General features: G+C 41.9%; 1 protein-coding gene across 1 annotated transcript in view; it reads left to right on the top strand.

Moving 5' to 3' along the window:
• The window catches only part of SLC10A6 (solute carrier family 10 member 6), a 321,326-nt gene extending 310,033 nt beyond the window's left edge, over positions 1-11,293 (top strand). Inside the window, exon 6 of the mRNA XM_085640859.1 lies at positions 9,205-11,293. Within this exon, the coding sequence (XP_085496985.1) occupies positions 9,205-9,356 (152 nt within the window). The 3' untranslated portion in view covers positions 9,357-11,293. The remainder of the gene's footprint in view (positions 1-9,204) is intronic.
• Positions 11,294-20,330: the final 9,037 nt, after the last annotated feature.

The following is a 20,330-nucleotide window of genomic DNA, read 5'->3' on the forward strand; positions in this document are numbered from 1 at the left end:
GCTATTTGGATGCGCCTGCCACACTGGCTGGCGCATTCCGCATTTTTTGCATTGCGGCGGGCGGTGCTGTCAACAGCACCCGCCGCAATGCAAAAAAGGCACTTGTGCATTTCCATTCACAACGTGGCAGGCAACGCGCCTGCCATGTTGTTCATGCAAATCAGGGGGGGTACCACAGGTACCCCCATGTGCCCCCTCCAACCCCCCAACACCCTGAGGGCCCGCGACGGGCCCCCAACAGCCAAATCTGCATGCCTCATTGCCGCCACGGAAAGGATGTTTCCCGCATGCATTTTAATATGGACGGCGGTGTATATCAGACACCGCCACCATATTCAACCCTTTACTGCCCGGTCAACTCTTCGGTACCTCCCGCCATACTGATATCGCAGGGGTAATTGGCATGCGGGTGGAGTTTTATGGCGGGTGGATCGCCATACTAATAGGCCCCCATGTGTCCAGCAGCATGAGTACATCAATGATCAGTGATAATTTATCTTCTGTACCTAGCTTGATCAAAAAAGATATGTACACCTTCAAAGCTCTTTCAGGAATCGGTACTGAGCTACAGATAGTTCAATATTATGTGAAGGGAAAGGAAAGATGTCATCTGAATGGCGGATTTTGGATGGTGCCTATAAATTGTTGACGATTTGTCAGAAGAGATGGATGAATTATGTTAAAAGCAGCATCAAAGAGGATACATGGAGGGTAGCCAGAGATATAGATGTTTGAGATGGTGCCAGGTCGATAATGCTACTAGGAATAGAAAATGTCAGCGGCCTTCTGGTGGGTGAGCAAAATAAGCAGGAGGTATTGTTCCTCCCTGTGGGGTGCTGGTACCTTCAGAACTACAGGTGTGCCTGCCCTTTACAAGAAGGATAAAGAGCTGGCTTGAAGCCTTAAACCTTAGTGTAAAATTTTGATTTGGACCAATCATCAAAATGGTAACTTCTATGCTGATGCTGTTGATGGGTTCAATATCCTGACAGAGTTTGCAAGCTCTGAAGATTCCAGTGGCTGCCCTGGGTTTGTTTGTGACGAAGATTTTTTCTACTGCTCTGATACTGTCAAACTCCCAACAACAGCCTTTGTCTAAAAAATGCCACTACAACTATGACAGAGCAGGGTTTTTTATATCTTAATCTTTGGGATAATCATTAAATAACCCCCACCACTAGTCATATGGACCTTTGTTCGTCAACAACGAAAAGTGAAAAGGAGCAATCATCTACACAAAAGATCTTTCACTGTAAGGAAGAATACAATATTTGTCAGCATAACAGTTAATTTTGTAATAATACAGCAAGTGTGTTCCATAAAGAAATGTTCCTAATGTTAATTAAATTAGAATGAAATAGAATAAGGTGTCAGTTCAGAGACCCAATAAAGAGTTATGGTAAGAGAATTATTTCATGGGCATAAAGCCTTTCCACATCAATAAAAAAAAAACAATCAAGCTGGAAAGTAAAAGTATTCTAAGATATAAATCAGCAGACATTTTAATAAATTCTGAAAATAGGCTAAGTAATCTCCCATGATGAGAGATATAATCTCAAGAAATTTAGAGATGGGTCTCCAGCAAATGCAAGTGAGAGAAGACCCTCTCTGCTCTAGGGACACACACTAATTAAACACCCATTATATTAGATAGTAACATGGTTTTCACTTCGCTCACAGCATCCAATAGGATTTCAATAAACCCTTGGAAATAGGCAAACTCGCCAATTTCTGATGTCTGCAAAATGGGCCATAGACACAGGTTCTTGAAAAGATACAGTCCTTCCCATGGATCGTCGTTCCTGTTGTCCCCGCTCTTCCTGATGAGAACCTCACTATCAGTTGTCTAACACAAAATAAATGCCTATTCACTAACTAACGAAAGGCTTCTGGAAAGTTACAGCAATTGCAGCAAAAGAGAAAAACATCTCGTGCAAAACAACAGCTCAATGTAGAAAACAGCCCTTTCAATTCTAGTGAATTATTTTTCAGTTAATATGGCATCAATCAGCACACAATTATTTCTTATATATGTTTATATTATCTAAGTATGATTACCTACTACAAAAAGCATTTAAATATACATATTACTTTGCATATACTTTTGTACTTTTTGGCTAAATGCAGTTAATTTGCAATATGAAGAAATTCACTGGGTCAGCTGTAAGCTTACTTGTTTTCTGGATATGTTTCTGTTGTGTAAAACACCTAACTTATCATCAGGCTGAATGGTAACTCAGAACTGACAAACCCTCTTTCAAGACTGCCTGTCTGCCAAAGCCATGCAGTTGAACTAAAAATTATCTTTGAAAAAACACAGGTCCAGGTGTTGGGATTGAGAACTCCCCAACAATCTCACATATAGTGTCCTAACGAATTGGGATCTTCTCTTACCATAATCTGTACGTCTCTTGATCTTGGGTTCTCCTTTGATGAGGCTCTCATACTGTTCACTTAAATAAATACATTAACAGAGAATTGCTTTTTTGCCTTAGAATCTGTTACAGGATGTATTCATGGTATCTTTACTATTCCAGGCTCGACTGTGGAAATTCCCTTTAACTCAGACTCTCCAAAAAAGCTTATCACTCTGCTTCAATGCATCCATTACACGGCTGTCAGCGTTACCACACTCTCCGCTTTTCCCTCTTGGCTCATATGAGGAATCACATTAGTTTACCATAGTCAAACATTTGGGGCCAGAAGTTAGGACTGTTTTATGCGGTCGCAAAGGGGATTTCAGTCCCTTTGCGACCGCAAAATAGGACAGCCCAATGTACCAACCCTATTTTGCGAGTCGCTGATCAATTAGCGACTCACAAAATAGGGTTAGCGACTCGCTATTAGGAAGGGGTATGCTAAGGGCGTCCCTTCCTAATAGCGACTTTAAAACCTATGTATGAATGTTTTGCAATTGCGGTCGCAAAACACTCGCATTTTACCACCCTTCTCAGAAGGGTGGTAAACCACTCGCAAATGGGAAGGGCCCCCAGGGGACCCCTTCACCTTTGGGAATGGATGAGCAAATATTTTTAAGAGCAGGTAGTGGGCCCAGGGACCACTGCCTGCCCTTAAAAAATTAAACTGAAATGTTTCATTTTAATTTTTTTAATGCATCCCGTTTTCCTTTAAGGAAAAAGGGCTGCATTAAAAAAAAACTGCTTTATTGACAAAGCAGTCTCAGACATAGTGGTCTGCTGACTCCAGCAGGCCACCATACCTTTGAGTGCCAGTCATTTACAATGGGGTCGCAAATTGCAACAGCCTCATTAATATTCATGAGGCATGCAATTTGCAACCCCATTGGAAATCGCAAACAGTGTCTGAGACACTGTTGCACATTGGATTTTGCGACTTGCAAATTGCGACTTGCAATTTGTCGCAATTTGGGAGTCGCAAATTCCAATGGTTGTACATCTGGCCCTATATTTTTTAAAGTATCTTCATTTGTCACAGAACTGTTATCGGCAGTGGCTTCTCTTTCTAGCAGAATCTGCTTGAACCTTCATTATTTTAGGTTCCCTGTGTGTTCTTCCTTAGCTTGTCAGTGGCGGCTAGTGACATTTGAAAGTGGTGATGCGATTCAAGAGCAGAAGGTTTCTGGGCTCACAGAGAGCTAACAGGAATAACTTAATAATCGCCCTGTTCCCATGTCAAATTAGTGAAACTATCACTTTCAAATGTCAGAAACCGTTCCATTGCTCTCATGGAGATCTGGAGGTGCATACATGGTAAAAACTAAAATTCACCTTCTAAAGATAAATGCATTTCACAAGCTGCAGCCTCCATGGCGATAACACAAACACAAACAATCACTCAGCAGACAGGAGCAGACACGGAAGAAAGCACCTTCAAAAGTAAAACTGCACCGCATGTCTTCTTCCTCTTCTTTTCAAGGAACACACTTCGAATACCACAACTCCATTGCCCCTTACTTACACATACAAGATGTTCACCCAACAGTCCACAACACCATGAAAAGTTACAAATACCAAACAATTAGCTCTTGTGCAAAGAAAGCTGCCAAGAGGCAGCTCACCAACAATGAAATACACAAATCCCACAGTGAAGGGGTCCCCAAACACCAGATCCTATCTCAGACTCCCCCACTGCAGGCCAAAGGCCGTTGGCCATCAACCATCAATTTAAACACCGGCGACTGGTCAACGGGACCCACAGCCGAACACCGACCGGATCTGTGCTCCGCCTGGTCAGCCCAACAAATACACCTGCAAAGAGAGCGAATGACAGATGGGCCTAGATGTTGCCCTCTCTCCTTCAGCGGTGGCATGTACTCCAAATAAACAAACACAAAAGTAATCATCAACGTCGGTTCATCTGGCTAGAAGGAACCCCACTTCCCGCACCCACAAGACCAAGAAGCCCCAAGCAAAAAGCAAATGAAAAAATCCTACTAATGTTGTACCTGCTTCAAGGCTGTTCCCGGCACAAGAGAAGTGCCATGATTGGTTGGGGCAGGCCAACACAGTGCTCCCTCTCAGACAAGGAGCCCGTGCCAGCAGTCCACCCGGCTGTCACATATCTATTACATTGGTGCAGGCTGAATTGCGCATGTCTGGTCGGCCATCACAATACAGCCAGTGAGTCCGACATGTCCACTTCTGGCTTTAGGCAAGTAATTTCTGCTGCCAATCAGTAGCAGGAGTGGCTCCGTACCCGAGACGAGACACGGTGGGTGCACCACACTAAAAAATTTATTTTTGTTGCTGCCCTTGCAGCATGCGTGGCGACCATCCTCCACCCTAAAGGAGGAACATCCGCTCTCTTTGTTTACCCCACAATAAGCACTCTTTGTAAGTTGGTTAATACGTCGCCTCAGTTTAACTCTTAGACTTTAGAGACCAACCACTAGCATCAGAACACCAGGGCTGTGTTACCGTTGTCATTCATTCACTCATCACTGTTCTTGTGAAAAGCATTGAAACATTTGGTTCTAAAACTCAAGCATTCCTAAACAAGCAGAAGGTACTGATTTACCTGAAGTACATGACACACAGGATGCTCAGACCAATCACAACGCTGCAGCATTGTGATTGGCTTAGGGGAGGGAGCCTGGGTGCTTCCTGTTCCTGCGTGCGTCGCAGTCGTTGATGGGGAGGACGCTGGAGAGCTGGCGGGCGGGATGGTAAGTGCTTTTTTCTTTATATTTTTCCCCGATTTTCTTTTTTTTAACACCCCCCTGACTCCCACCCGCCCACCACTACTCCTCGGTAGCAGCCGCTACTGAAACTAGGTGAACATTGTAAAATTAAAGGATGAAGACCTTAGAAACGGACCAGAGAAATGTAAATGACCGAAAGAAAGACAAGCATTAAAAATGCAATATGTCTCGCCTTTCATTAAGTTAAAGCCATTTGCTTTGCTATACAATACCATTAGCAAAACAAATGGCTTTAACTTAATCAAAGGCGAGACATATTGCATTTTCAATGCTTGTTACTGTTCTTGTAGACTTTCTGATTTAGGGGATTACAAGACTGGCAATACCAAAGAGCTGAAGGGAGAGGATCTCTTACTCCAGGGCGCACAAGGTTGGAAGGGCGGTGGAGTCATTTTGGTTTGGAAACGAGGCTATAAGATCTAATATCAACTTCTCTAGTAGGAGAAACTATATCTAATCCACTTGCCACATCATTCAGGGAAGCCACAATATGAACTGGGTTTGGAATACGTAGACCCTATTGACAACCACCAGAACCACCCTGCAAATTGACATTCACCTCTCCACTCAAGTCTATGAAGCCTGCTGCACAAACCTCCAATCGCTATGAACTGTATATAAATATGATTTCAGTGTTTGCTTTACAGGGTATTTATTGTTGAAACTTCTACATAATATTCCGTTTGATTCACTGACCTATAAACCGTGAAAACTAACAGGTAAGAGATAAAATCCATTTCAAACTCCAAATAAAAAAAAACACATTTGCAATACTCATCAGAAATGACATTTCATTCAGCCCCTCATGCTCTTCCTACTTCTACACATACATGCGATGTGTATACATGTAGACTCATGCATGCCAACTCAACAAGTAGATGAGATGCAAAGACTGCCCTGCCCATACTTGTATGTTTACGCTTGAATACCTTTTCTTTCTCTGCAGGAGTCGCGTGATTAGTGGCAGACTTAATTTTCTTCATTTTCTCCGTGTGGATGGCACACTCCTTTTTCAAGTCGTCAATTTCTTTAACCATGGCTTCTGTGGTCATCGAGCTGATCAGATCTTTTAATTCTAGGATAAACCATTGGAAAAGAAAGTTCAATGCATAATTGAATAAGTATTAAAGAATAAAAGCAGCCACTTCAATGAGATAAACAATGTGGATAACGGTACAGTCGCATCACACGGAGGATCTGGACTGCAATAAAACCTCTGAGCATGTACCATACTAAACAAGCATTGGCATAGCCAATAGGTCTCGCCTTTGGGACCTTATAAGTGTTTAGCCATGCAACAGTTGCATAACTAAACACTTATAAGGTCCCAAAAGCGAGACGCATTGGCTATGCCAATGCTTGTTTTAACTGCTGCAATCTATTGAAGCCTCAGGGAAAACATCAAAGCGGCCGTGGGGCCGCGAAAGTGATCGCGATCGCGATCAAACATCAAAGTGGCCATGAGGCCGCAAAAGTGAAAGTAATCACGGTAAAGCGCGAGGCGCGCGCCCGCGCTCATGCACTGTAGCTCTAGGCTGGCCTGGTAGCACCTTTTGGAGCCCTCACAAAATGTCTCGCCAGACCAGCGCATGCGCTGGGTCAGGCGAGACCTAAAAAAAAATGCAGGGTCTGCTGTGAGCTGCATGACATAAGGGTATCACGAAACATGTCTAGGTGGCGGGGATATGAATGACTAAAATCCACGCACCTATAAAGTAAGAAAACTGGTAAAAAATCAAGTAGGTAGACCTGGGCTCTACTGCATAATGAAGGTAAGCAGATGGGCAAGGGTTAGGGATCAGAGTTGACTTAAATGAAGAATTGTATTCACTCAAGTTATTACTCAAAGTGGAATTACCTTTACTGGAAGGTGCCCATCGTTAGGGTAAGCAAAGACAGCTCAATTTAAATGAGGTAAATGAAAACGAAAGTGATCGCGATCAAACATCAAAGCAGCCGCGAAAGGGAAAGTAATTGCGGTCAAGCGTGGCGCGCGCGCCCGCGCACATGCACTGTAGCTCTAGGCTGGCCTGGTAGCACTTTTTGGAGCCCTCTCAATAAGTCTCGCCAGACCAGCGCATGCGCTGGGTCAGGCGAGACCTAAACGCCAGACCAGCGCATGCGCTGGGTCAGGCGAGACCTAAAAAAGTACTACTACCAGCTATTTGGGTATATAAACCAAGGTACAGTTCATTGTCCCTGGGAGATACATTTATTTTTAAAGACTGTAAAAATGAGTGCACAGGCAGAGCTTATTGTGACGGCGAAACTGAAGCGATTATGAAAGGGGAGACTCTGCAATTTTTTTCAGGATATTAATGAAGGCAACAAATGCCTAGTGGAAGTTCAGACAGAAAAATAAGGGTGGGAAAAAGCTGAAATGGCTTTCACCAGCGATCCTTACTGCACAGGTTAGAGACGGTTTTATAAAATCGTCAGTTTCACATGGTTCACAATCCTCAAGATGTTTTCTTTTCCCCCTAGCTTTGATTTGCAAATTTGTGTTGTTTCCTGAGGCTCTGACAGCTCTTAAGTGTAAAACAATATCCCGATTTTTTAATACGGGGACGAGTCAGACACAGATTTGAACGGGCACCTCAAGTCCAAACTGAGTGATGTGGAGAGACTGGGAACAAGGTGAACAGGGAACTCGATGGGAAAGAGGAGGTCCCACGGAAATGAGCTCAAAGAGCTGAGGGCAAAAAGGAGGAGAAGAAAACGATAAGCAAAAATAAAAGGATAATTAAATGCATTGTGATTGGAGGTTAATGGATGATAGTTATGAAGACAGGGCCTGAAACTATTTATTAACAATAAAATTGCCTACATAACCCTAAAATTAAATATGGTGCTGTCATGTTTAAAAGTTTGTATTATTTCTAAGCAAAACGTTTTGATCTTATTTCAAGTTCAGTTTGAATTTCATTTAGAAGCTTCGTAAGGAACAAAAATCCTTATTAAAGTGGCCTTCTGATCACAACTAAAATAGTGAGGGCTACTGGTTATTTCTACTGTATATCGATGTTACCAGTTGTTCTTTTTTTCCATGACACTCACTATCCAACAATATCAAGAGGATATCACATTTCAATTCCACTATCTTTAAGTATGTGTGGTGGGACTTGGTATGAGTTGATAAGGGACTTAGACAATTGATTTGTTTGAGGAGCATGTAAGTAAGAGAAAGTGAATAGGTGAATCTGTGGAGGTTCAAAGAGAGTGTGAATAGGTGAATAGATGAGAGGGTAGGTGTGTGGACATGTTAGCAGGCAAGTGGCCACTCGGTGATGAACACAGTGATCTCACTCAAGAGAACGAGTAGTGAATGAGATCAGCCAAACTGAGGATCCTCCTGCTGCCAAGTCCATGGATCCTGGCAGTGACCTTAACCATTAAGGTCATAAAAGTGTAAAAGTCATGCATACAAGTCAGTTAATATATCGACTAGATGAATATCTGGCTTAATGGTTCACTGTGCTTAGAGACTGACCAAGTTTGTGAGTATACCCTTTCGGATGACAGAAAGTGAGTGACTTTATGAGTGAAAATGGGTGGGTGAATGCAGGAGCGAAAGTGTGATGAAGTGAGTGGGTGACAATTGGAGAGAGTTGGGCATTGGAGACCTGAAGCCAATGGTCTACCATGATGCAATTGTTGGCATATGTGATGAGGTGTGTGATGTTCTTTGGGTCATCAGATGTGATGCCACTGGGGATTACATTTGTGCTGTCAATAATGAGATCAATCATAGTGCAGTACAGGAATGAGGAAGCTGGTAATTTAAGGTTTTGGGTTTTTTTGTGCCTTAACCATGTCACTTCAATAGAGGAAGCAGTAACACATTCTGTTTGTTGGATCTTCTGCTTGATAACAAACAATACCTTTCACTGAATTTATTCAGGATCAATACATGTTTGAAACCAGAAGTATTCTAGAGGCATCGCAGAAGATTTTTATTTCAAAATCAGCCTAAATAGATGTTACTCAAACAGTGCTTAACGTACCTTTTTTTGCATTTTCAGCTTATCAGATGTACAAAAGAAAATGTGGTAAGAGAAATGAAAAAAGGGACCTGGATCGTTCTGAAATGTGTTTCAATCAAAGTGTGCAGAATGTGGGTGATACAAGGATAGAAAATGAGACTATTGAAGTGAAACAACAGGCAATCAAGTAGAGCCATTGATTTCTGATGGAAAGACAATTTCAACATTGGTTGGTGGTCTTCAATGCTCACATCAGAAATCGTGAGACTGTGAAGTTGAACGCGGATGCCTATTCACAAATTGGTGCACACCTTTCTGAAAGGGATTTCTGGCTCAGCCCAAAGCATCTAAGAACTGTGCCAATGAGGCTCAACTTCAATTTCTGGTAACAAATGTTCTGGAGGATTGACTTCTTAGTAGCATACACTAGAACATCATGAAATTATCACTCCTTTATAGTTAAAGATAGTTTTCATGTCTTTGGTGACTGTGGTTTAGGATTCCATCTAGTTTTGTATATGTTACTTAGCAACTTGCCATTGTGGGCACTCTAGGGGGATGCAAGGAATCACAGCCTGTGATATTTGTCTGCAGATCACAGTTGGGTATGTAGAGAAACCAATAATTTCACCTCCAGGTGCTGAATATATGTGAATGAACCTGGAATTTATCAGATTTGAAAAGTTCAACAATTTCAAATCAAATTCATGCAAGTAAAAGAATTATTGTTTTTATTACCAATTTGTGACTAGGGAACATGAATATTGCTCATGCTTGTAAGATGACACAAGCATATTGGTTATTTGAGATTCTTCTAAGCGTTTACAAAAATATATCCTACAAAGTTTTAGCAAATGCCTAATTGTGGAGCTAAGATAAAATGACAAACATAACACATGGATGAGAAGGAGCCAGAGACATAGTGGAGCCAGCTCACTGAAATTCAATATAGAAATAAATGGATTCTTCAAAAAGATAATGTTAAAGTTGTAATAAATTGCTGTTGTGTAGTTCCTATAAAAAGGATACAGGATCTGCCCGTTTAGACAACATACACTGTAGGATTGGTGTCAGACAAACTCTGATCAACCCCACGGGCATGTTGGCCTTTTGTACCAACTAGTTCACAGTGCCAGTATAATCTCATCTTACCAAGGAGAGAATAGTTCCTGGCAACCAACGAACATGACAACCCTGATCCCTCAAGACCGTGGAAACAATACACTACTTTTCGCTCAGTCACTCATGCTTACTTAGTCTAGCTCAGAGAGATACACAGAATAAACAGGCTGGGCGTTTTCAATAAGAATTTATTGAACAGTTGTTATTCTGGTGTAAAATAGATGAGCTGCAACAACCGTTAGGCAGTATAAGATGTAAATGATTAGCAGTACTATAAAGGTAAATGGATGATATTGCTCTACCATCTTACAATAATCATGAATACATTTGAGTATACAAAACAAATGATCAAAAGATGCGTACTCCTACAATACTTCCCCAACTAGATGTACCTAAGTGTACCTAGCATGTCTGTAGCTGTTAAACCAAGAATCCCTCTAGGATTTAGTCAACCCCATTACCTGAAGTGAGAGACTGTGGGACCCCGTCCTGGTCTTGAGTTGGACACAACAGGAGGGATGTTAGACCACTGCGAGCTGGAGTGTCTGCATGCAGGAAACTCAGCGTCTCTGGTCAGTGTGTCGGCCGGGAAGTCTCGGTCTCCTCTGTCTTATCTTAGCAAGATGTGATGTATATGTACCCATAGCTCTCCCCAGGAGTCCTACCTTGCTATGTTACTGGGTCGGCCTAAGGATGACGTTGGACATGAACTTTGTACATAGATTTTATACAGGAGATTGTAGTCCTGCTGTGCTTCCAAGAATCCTCATGCATAATGTATGACATTTCGAACTAGGGAAAACCCGCGTTCTCAATGCAGTGTAGTATCTAGGTAAAAGGCCAGTCCCTGTAAACTGTGACAAGTGTAATGTAGGGAAGAATATAGGTGAAGGGTAATGAAGTTACCGAGGTCCATATTATAGTACCTATATGGAATATAACATTGCCTAAGGTCAAGGAGGTGATAGATACCCAATTGGTGTGGTAGGAGGGAACAGCCAAGCCAGTAACTGCTCTTTCACTTCAGTGATACTGATTATCTATCAGTAAGGCTCTATCAGTTCAGGCTCTAACTCTTCATTAGAAAGCAAAAAGAATGGAGAGTGATAACTGAACAAAGTGGTTTTGTCAAAGTTGAGGGTGAGGTGGATACCTATGAGAGTATTTCAGTGTACAGCAGCAAGTAAAGAGATGGATTAAGAATTGAGGAGCTTGAAAAGAAAAGAGGTCACTAAGAGATAAGTTTAGGCTTAGACCAGAGAGAATGAGTTGTTGTAAAAAGAAGCACCCAGATTCACAAAAAAATCAGAAATTTGCTTTCCAGAGTTACTTCATTACATTGGGAGCAAATTGTCAACTGTCTAGGAATTCGCACAAAAAATAACTATACCTGTTACATTCCCTGGAGTACTCACATGCCTAACAACTACTCTTTTGAAAATGTAAAGGCAAATACTTCAGACTAGGAAAATATAATATGTAACTTCACGTGAACTTGATAACTTGACTTTTTTTGTGGAAAACATAATCCCCAGATAGAAGGCCCTTTCCTTGCACCTGCACAGATTTGCGCCGCCACTTAATAGAAGTAAATCTCTTTCTGAGTTTGGGGCAGGGGATATCTGCAGAAATTTATGGATACCCACACACTTGGAAATTTGTGGGTTTAAATCGACTTGTATGTATATCTCGAACCCATCTCTTTGAGGATACTTAGTCACACCTCAAATCACACCATTCTGGTGTAGTTTTATATGTAAGTAACTCCATTTACTAGTGCACTTTTGGTGAATAACCAGGTAAAATATGCACTCATAAATGTGGTCATTTTTGCACACCACATAGATGTGCAATCAAATTTATGAATGTGGCCCAAAGAGAATAAGACACACAGAAGAGTGGAGTTTGCGTCAAATGTATTGAAAGCTTTGAGGGCAGTCAATAGATCATTTATTACTTGTCAGGTCTGATTATCAGAAAGTGGCACATTTTAAACATTTCATTTGATGAGAAGAAGCAATAAGATGTTGGAAATAATCAAGAAGCAAATTATTACAAGCTCAGAGTTTAGGTGGCATTAGTGACTTAACCAAGAGATTTTTGGATTAAGGAGAGAGTATGTGTGAAATGTCCAAATTGTGGCCATGCTGACTTGACTGACCCTTGTTAATCTGATACAATAGTGAGAACAGATTCATGAATGCAATCGTTAATTATTTATTGACAACAATTAATTTAAAAGCGGTGCCTTAACTAATCTTTTAAGCATGTGGTACTGTTATTTAATGAGGGTCTACATTTCATTTTACCTGGGTCAAGATCTAAGCCACTGTGTTTAATATTTTAGACTATGAAGATCATTGGAATGGACCTTGAAACTTGAGAGAATCGTCAATCAATACATGGGTTCTGATTCAGACATTTAGATTCACAGTTAGAGATGAAAGGAACAGGTGGCACACCATACATACTCCAATAGTTAACACATCCAAACACAAATGTACAGGGCACAGTGACGATACAGAACAATAATTTTCATTCCGTGTTGGCTACCATAGGATATAAAACCAGATCCAGTGGTTCTGGATAAAGAAGCTTCATCCACGTAATGTGGCATGCATCATGATCAGCTGCCTACCCACCCTGGTAAGGTGACAATACCAAGGCAGACTCGACCTCCAGTTCTTAGATAAAGTATGATAGCTGGATAGAGTGGGGATACAGATATTCAAAATACCTTAGGCTAAACCCATGGAATAACTGAAGGGCCATGATAGGTCCAGGGCATTCAGCAGGGCAATTAAGATATAGGATCCCTATACAATTGGTGAGCACATCTGCATACAGATGAACGGATTGCTTACCTTCACCATGCAAAGGTGGTAGCGTAGGGGTGGATAATCATATCACATAATCATTATGATAGAGGTAATTCTCTGTGAAATAAAACATAGTTAGAATGCGTGTTCCTCAATGGTGGCACTGCAAAAGACACACTAAAAAAAGGTGATTCTGTAAAAATAAAGCAAAGTTATGCATACTCTAATGCACTCAAACTTACCCAACTGAGGGCTGGTGCTTACAACATGGTCCGGACTTGAGCAAGTACTTTCTTTAGTCACACACTTAGAACACAATAAAGTTTCCTTATAAACAATAGCACAGTACTGGACTCGCAGGAGATTGGAAATAATCACAACATGGTTAGTTATCATAATGTCACCTTGGAAGGACTGGGACAGATGGTTAACTAGTGATATCTTGTTCTACATATTGCCAGAGGAATAAAACATATGACCAGGCACCTGTATAAATGTACTACTTCTTCGCAGGCAGGGAAAATTGACTCAATATGCTAATGTTTCCTAAGAGTCATGAGGCCCATTTATTGGTTTAGTAAACACCGCAAATTGTAAAGAAAACAAATAGTTATTTGTGCTGATTGCAAATGTTTTAAAAATGGGAGGATGGCCAAACTAGATGTACCTGAGACTAGCTGGTCCTGATTGATAAGACCGCTAAAAGACTATCAGATGCACTAGTGATCAAGATTAAGATGAGTGAAAATGCACCGAAATCACAGACTAGTATATATGTCTTCAAAAAGAAACTGGATGTGGTGGACAAAAGCATCACAGAGTGTAGAAATTCCCTGACACAATCAAAAGTTGATAGGTTTCATAAAGGTCTGAAGAAATCCTCTCATAAAACCACTTACCCATATTCCAAAGACGATTATGAGGAAAAAAGACCAGGACTTTCTGACTCATCATCTTGGAGCAGTAGATCTTCAGACTTCGATACCCCTTGTGATGAGAAGAAAATGACCAAGGGCAGACATGGTTGAAGAAATAATCAACCTATAAAGTACACACCATTAAGCCACAACCTCTTCAGGAGTGGGTTTGGCTACAGACATATGGCTTTCTACTTTATCCACCTCCTCTGACTATCCCATGGCATTTCCAGAACCCTCCTTTTTTTAAACTAAGGCCATGGGGGAGGAAGAAGGAAGGATTGGGGAGTAAGTGGGAAGAAAGCAGATCAGTACCTGAGCCGACAATTGCAGAAAGAACCAACACCAGGAATGAGTAAGTCATGATACCTAACACAGACATAGTGCTTAACCTGAGCAACAGAATCATTTATGAAACTGAAAGAAAAATCATTAATAAAGGTCTTGGCTTTTTCCCTACCCCTAACAACAATTTCTTGAAGCTTAAGATGGAGGTGACTGAATTCCTGAGAAAAATCAGACTGAGAGACTTCTTTTACAGTGCAAGAACAGATGATTTTGAAGATAAAAACGCTGATTTACGGAATAAATCACATTTGTCACAGCAGCACGCAATATGACCCCGAAGAGTTGGCATTCAAACAGGCAGGGAACCTGGGCTGGACAAATTGAAGAAAAAGAGAACATTTTAAAATATCAGTAGGGGAAGAGAGAAGCTCTTCAAAGGCTGTCAGTTGGTCCCTAAGTTGTCATCAAACCATTTAAGAAAGGCAGAGCTGTGGTTATACCCCTAAGGAAATGTATCATACAGAATTTCGATGACTTTTTAATGCTGAACACAATTACAAACGTGTTAAGAAGGATCCTACACCAGATGACATGGAGGAAATAGCCTTCCTGGTAAGCAATTGTCTTGATATCCACTGGATCAATGAAGAGGAAGCAGTATTCTTACTCAAGAAGCAATCAGAGGTCCCATACTTTTATATACTACCCAAGGTACACAAGAACAAGCATCCTCCTCCAGGATGTCCTATTGTCTCTGGCATAAATTCTATACTGGAACCACTGTTAGAATTCTGTGACTCCTTTTTTAGACCCTTCGTACAACAAATGCCATCTTATCGAAACGTTACAAGGGATGTATTTGCAATTTTGCATGGTAAAGGTAAGCAATATTTCTTTCACCTGCAGCAGATGTGCTCACCAATTGTATAGGGATCCTGATTAACCGCCCTGATGAATATACTGGAACTTTCAAAAACCATAAGCTGGGGGCAGAAACATGTCTGCAATAAATTGGATTTATTGGCCATTGTACCCATAAAACATCCCCTTTTTCTTTTTAAGATTTTATGTATACCTAGGGTACCCACCAATAAAGGGAATTCCCATGTGTTTCCTAAGGTATTTTTAACTTCTAGCTCTCTGCTTTATCCAGCTTTTATACTTTATCTATAAACTTCCTTACAAAATGGAGGTCGAATCTGCCCTGGTAATATCATCTTACCAGGGTAGGGTAGGAAGTCGATGATGAAGCATGCTACATTACGTGGGTGAGGCTTCTTTGTCCAGAACCACTAGATATGGTTTCATAGCATAGGGCAGCCAACACAAAACAAAAAGTATGGTTCTGTATTCCACTGTGTCCCGTACCTTTGTGTTTGGATCCTGATCAAGACATGACACAAGAATTAAGTGTATTCTTTTAAGACATACTTACAAAATGAAGTGCAAGTGGAGGCATTAGTCCTATAAGAAATCATTCATCCTGACTATGTAATAAACCTTTAATTTTGGAAAACAGCATCCTTGAAAACATTGCTGGGTTAATATAGAAGGGATTTCCAAAGTTCCAATTTCCAGTGTCTTGTCTGTAAAATGTTTGTAAACACATTGCTAAATGCAAGACCGTAGCTAAAATTACACACTTGAAACACAGAGCCTCCCTGTGGAATGTATGTTATGTTATGTTATCTTGGGTTTTATTAAGCGCTCAGCTACTCAGCAGACTGTCCCGGCGCTGACAGACCCGTGACCATATAGCTACATCCGGGGGAGAGATTTAAAGGCTAAACAGCCATGTTTTAAGAATCTTTCTAAAAGTCGTCAAGTTGTCGCTCTTTCTTAAGGCCAATGGGAGGGCATTCCAGGCCCGAGGTGCAAGGTATTTAAAAGAACGCCCTCCGATCCGGGCGCGCCTGATTGCCGGGACCGAAGTGAGTGACAATGACGAAGAACGCAAAGCTCTGGCAGGCCGATGAAAACCGATCCTCTTCCTCAAATAGAGGGGACCGGAGCCATAAAGAGTCTTGAATGCCGTAGTAAGTGCCTTAAATTCAATGAGCTTCTGAATAGGGAGCCAGTGCAAAGATTGCAACAGTCCTGAAGCATGGGAACGGTGGCTAAGGCCACAGATAGCCCGAGCAGCTGAGTTCTGCACAACCTGAAGCCGTGAGAGAAGGATCTTCGGAAGACCCAGATACAGGACATTGGCGTAGTCCATCCTAGAGCCTATCATGGCCTGTACCGTGATCTTCCTATGGGCGATGGAGAGGACAGGAAGAAATTTCCTTAACATTTTTAAAATGCCAAAGCATTGGCCAGCTAGGCTCAAGCTGTTTAGCACTGATAGTTTATTTTTGTATCTCTATTTGTATTGGTTTGAATGCAAACATGCTTTCTGCATTAAAAATGCTCTCAGTTTAAGCTAATTTGCTAATTGAAAAGGTATTTTTATATGTTGTATTGAGAAAATGTGCGTGGAAAGCTAACGTGAGGTGGAGGTTTTTCAACACATTTGTAATAAGTCCAGTAAATGCTGGAAAAACCTGAATTGTTCAGAACCTTGAGAAAGGAATCATTTTATATGAGTTACCTATATAATACACATATATCGATACTTTGTAAAGTCTAATGCTGTGAACCAAATAGTGAAATAGTGAGCTAGGAAAGCCAATATGTTGAGTTAGATTACAAAATGTATAGTTTATTAAATGCACTATTTGATCTGCAGATGACCTGGGACATTTGGAGTATCATGATATAAGTCAAATGGTCTAATGTGGGCATTGAAACTAACCTTTATTTTCTTATTCTGAAGTACTGAATATTTAAAGACAATCTGCATCACTGTGTTGTCCACACTGTATGTAAGTCTTACATTTCTGATATTAATAAAACTCTTAAAACAAAATGATGTGTGAGGTTTCTGTACTTAAGGTTTACATGACACTTACATTGGAATTACATTTCTTAAGTCCATATTATTGTACTACATGTAGCTCAACACCATGCAGCCATAAGAACAGTGGATCCGGATAGTGATACAAAAGAAAAAGATTTAATTCTATATGTGAGTGCCTCTATATTGTTGAAAAAGTATTATTCCTGGCCTTACCCAGTATCCAATGTCAAGTAGCTCAACATTTTGGGTGATTTGAGGGTCCCTATTCTTTATTTGTTAAGTATTTATGCTGCACTCAGGACTTTCTGGCTGTGCCGATCTCTGTAGACGACGTCACCAATGCCATCATGGCCCTTCGTGGGTCTACCGTCCCAGGCCTGGACAGCTTCACCAGGGTCTTTTATAAAACGTTCAAAGACATCCTGGACCCCCGGCTCATAGAGGTGTATGCTGAGGCCCTAGAGAAGCAATCGCTACCCCCCACCTTCCGTGAGGCTGTTGTCATACTGTTATGCAAACCCGGCAGAGACCTGACATTGTGTGGCTCCTACTGCCCCCTGTCTTCATCAAATCTGGACTACAAAATTTTGGCCAGAATTCTCGGTATACGTTTATCTCAATTGATGGAATTCATCATCTCCCCTGCTCAATCAGGCTTTGTTCCCCATCGTTCCATCTCACTCAACCTCCAGATGCTTTTTTCGACCTCACACAGGGTCAATCCGGAAACCCCGGCCGCGGCTATTTTTTGGACACTGAGAAAGCGTTTGATACATTAGAATGGCCCTTCTTCAGATCCATTATGCACCGCATGGGCATGTCGATGGGATTTATCGCCACCACCAGATTGCTCTATAGTCACCCTACAGGGCGGCTTCGTCTGAACGGTACACTGTCTCAGCAGTTTTCACTATCCCGTGGCACCAGGGAGGGCTGCCCGCTATCCCCGATACTATTCATTCTCACAATGGACCCGCTAATCAGACACTTTCAGGAAAAACACCTACATAAGGGCCTCCAATTCAACACTGGCCCGCTATTAGTCAAATATCTGGACATTCATATCCACCTGGACACGGCCCACATTCTCCGTATGAATTATGGTTGGGCAATCCCTGCCATGGAGGCACAAATTGAACGCTGGCTGCGACTCCCACTGTCCATTGCTGGTAGAGTCACCATAATAAAAATGGTAGTTCTTCCAAAGTTCTTATATCTTTTCAACAACATTCCTATCCCACTCACAAAGAATTTATTTTTAACATTGCGATCCTATCTCATACGACTGGTGTGGGGCAGCAAACAACCCCGGGTTCGCTGGCAAGTGTTGACCCTCCCGTATGAAATGGGGGGATTGGATTCCCTGACTTCAAATTGTACTACTTAGTAGCCCAAGCCTGCTACGCCTATGCATGGTACCACCCGGATGCCAGAATACCCTACCTTTGCCCATAATCGGATTTTGTACTGCCCGAGAAACTATCCGCAGTCCTGCCCAAAGGCATCCCAAGAGACCCCAACGATATACAAACTGTCTCAACCACCAGCTGGGTCTGGGACAGACTGAAGCAGTCAACTAACACACACATGCTTTACTCCTCTGCACTCCCTCTCCCGAACGCACTCTGGCTCCCAATCACGGGTGAAAAAGTGGTGCAGCGCACGTTAACCAAATTTGACATCACCAAAATAGGTGACCTGTTCCCTGGTGGCCACGTCTCCGCAGTGGCAGACGAAGACTGTTTTCGCAACGCCACGTTCATGGATCACTTCATTCTTAAGCGCATCAGCTCTGCACTGAGGGCTGCACTGCCCAGTTTTCCTGTGGTACCGGAATCGTTCCACCCACTGTCCTTAATCATTGAATCAGGCAACGGGCGACATCCAAACTATACAAGGCCTGTTCTGACCTTATTATGGTATCAGACGACAAGATACGTAAAGCTTGGGAGGACGACCTAGGGTATCCCATCGCAGACGACCAATGCTCCGCATGCTGCACAATGACAAAGGAGGTTTCCCTCAATAGTCGCCACAGATTACTCCATTTTAAATTTCTGCGAAGGGTATATGTCACCCCAGCCAGATCCCACAGACTTGATCCCTCCAGACCCCATACTTGTGGCAAATGCTTCGCTCCTCATGCAGACTTTGCTCACCTCACGTGGACATGCCCCAAACTACAGTCTCACTGGGAGTTGGTCTCCCATTCCAGAGATTGCATTACTGGGATATGTGCTCAATTTCCCCCAAAAAATCCGTAGTATGGCTGCCATTAGCTTTTTATTGGTTAAACGTGAAATAGCATTGCACTGGGGCCGGAAATCAGTCCCTACTTTACAAAGTTGGCTGCACAGCTTAGCGTACTGCAGCACAAACAGCAAAACATACTCTAATACACTACCCCGTACATCACGCCACAAAGACATCTGGGGACCATTCAGGGCATACACTGAGGCTACCCGCCACACCACTACCACACAACTAGAACACGGAATAGTCCCAGTCGGGGTCGGATAGACACCAATGGTACCATAATGATTGTGCAGCAATATTGTCCGCACCTTCAGTAAAATGTATCTAATTGATTGTACATCTAAGACGATGCCTGTCCGGATTTACAAACTTGGGGCATGGGACTACTGGGGGCAATCTTCACAAATTGTATCAGGGCGTATTGGAAACGCATATTACCATCAGCCACTGTACGTTTTCATTGTTAATATTTTACTTAGTTACGTTAAAATGGTCGAACCCATTTAATGTCAATCAGTGGCTGTGTCATTGACAGGGAGCTCATTTGACTGTATTGCATATTCATGCTAAAATGATAAATAAAGTTAAAAAAAGTATTTATGCCGCACTCTAACAGTAATAAAGTGAAAACACAACACAAGAGAACCCCACACCAATTTAGACAAACAGAATACATTTTAATAAATAAGATGAAACTAGAACAACAAAAACCCAATCAATAGGACTGGAGATATGCATTTTGAGAGTTTTTGGTAAGTATAGTACCTAAAAGCACAAAGTACCACCCCTGTCATCTGGTCGTGCTAGACCGGAAGAAAGGCACAAGTTTAGGCCGACTCCAAAGGAGTGTGGCCTGATACAGGG

This window comes from Triturus cristatus, chromosome 2_1 (assembly GCF_964204655.1).
Source record: "Triturus cristatus chromosome 2_1, aTriCri1.1, whole genome shotgun sequence".
Classification (NCBI taxonomy): Eukaryota; Metazoa; Chordata; class Amphibia; order Caudata; family Salamandridae; genus Triturus; species Triturus cristatus.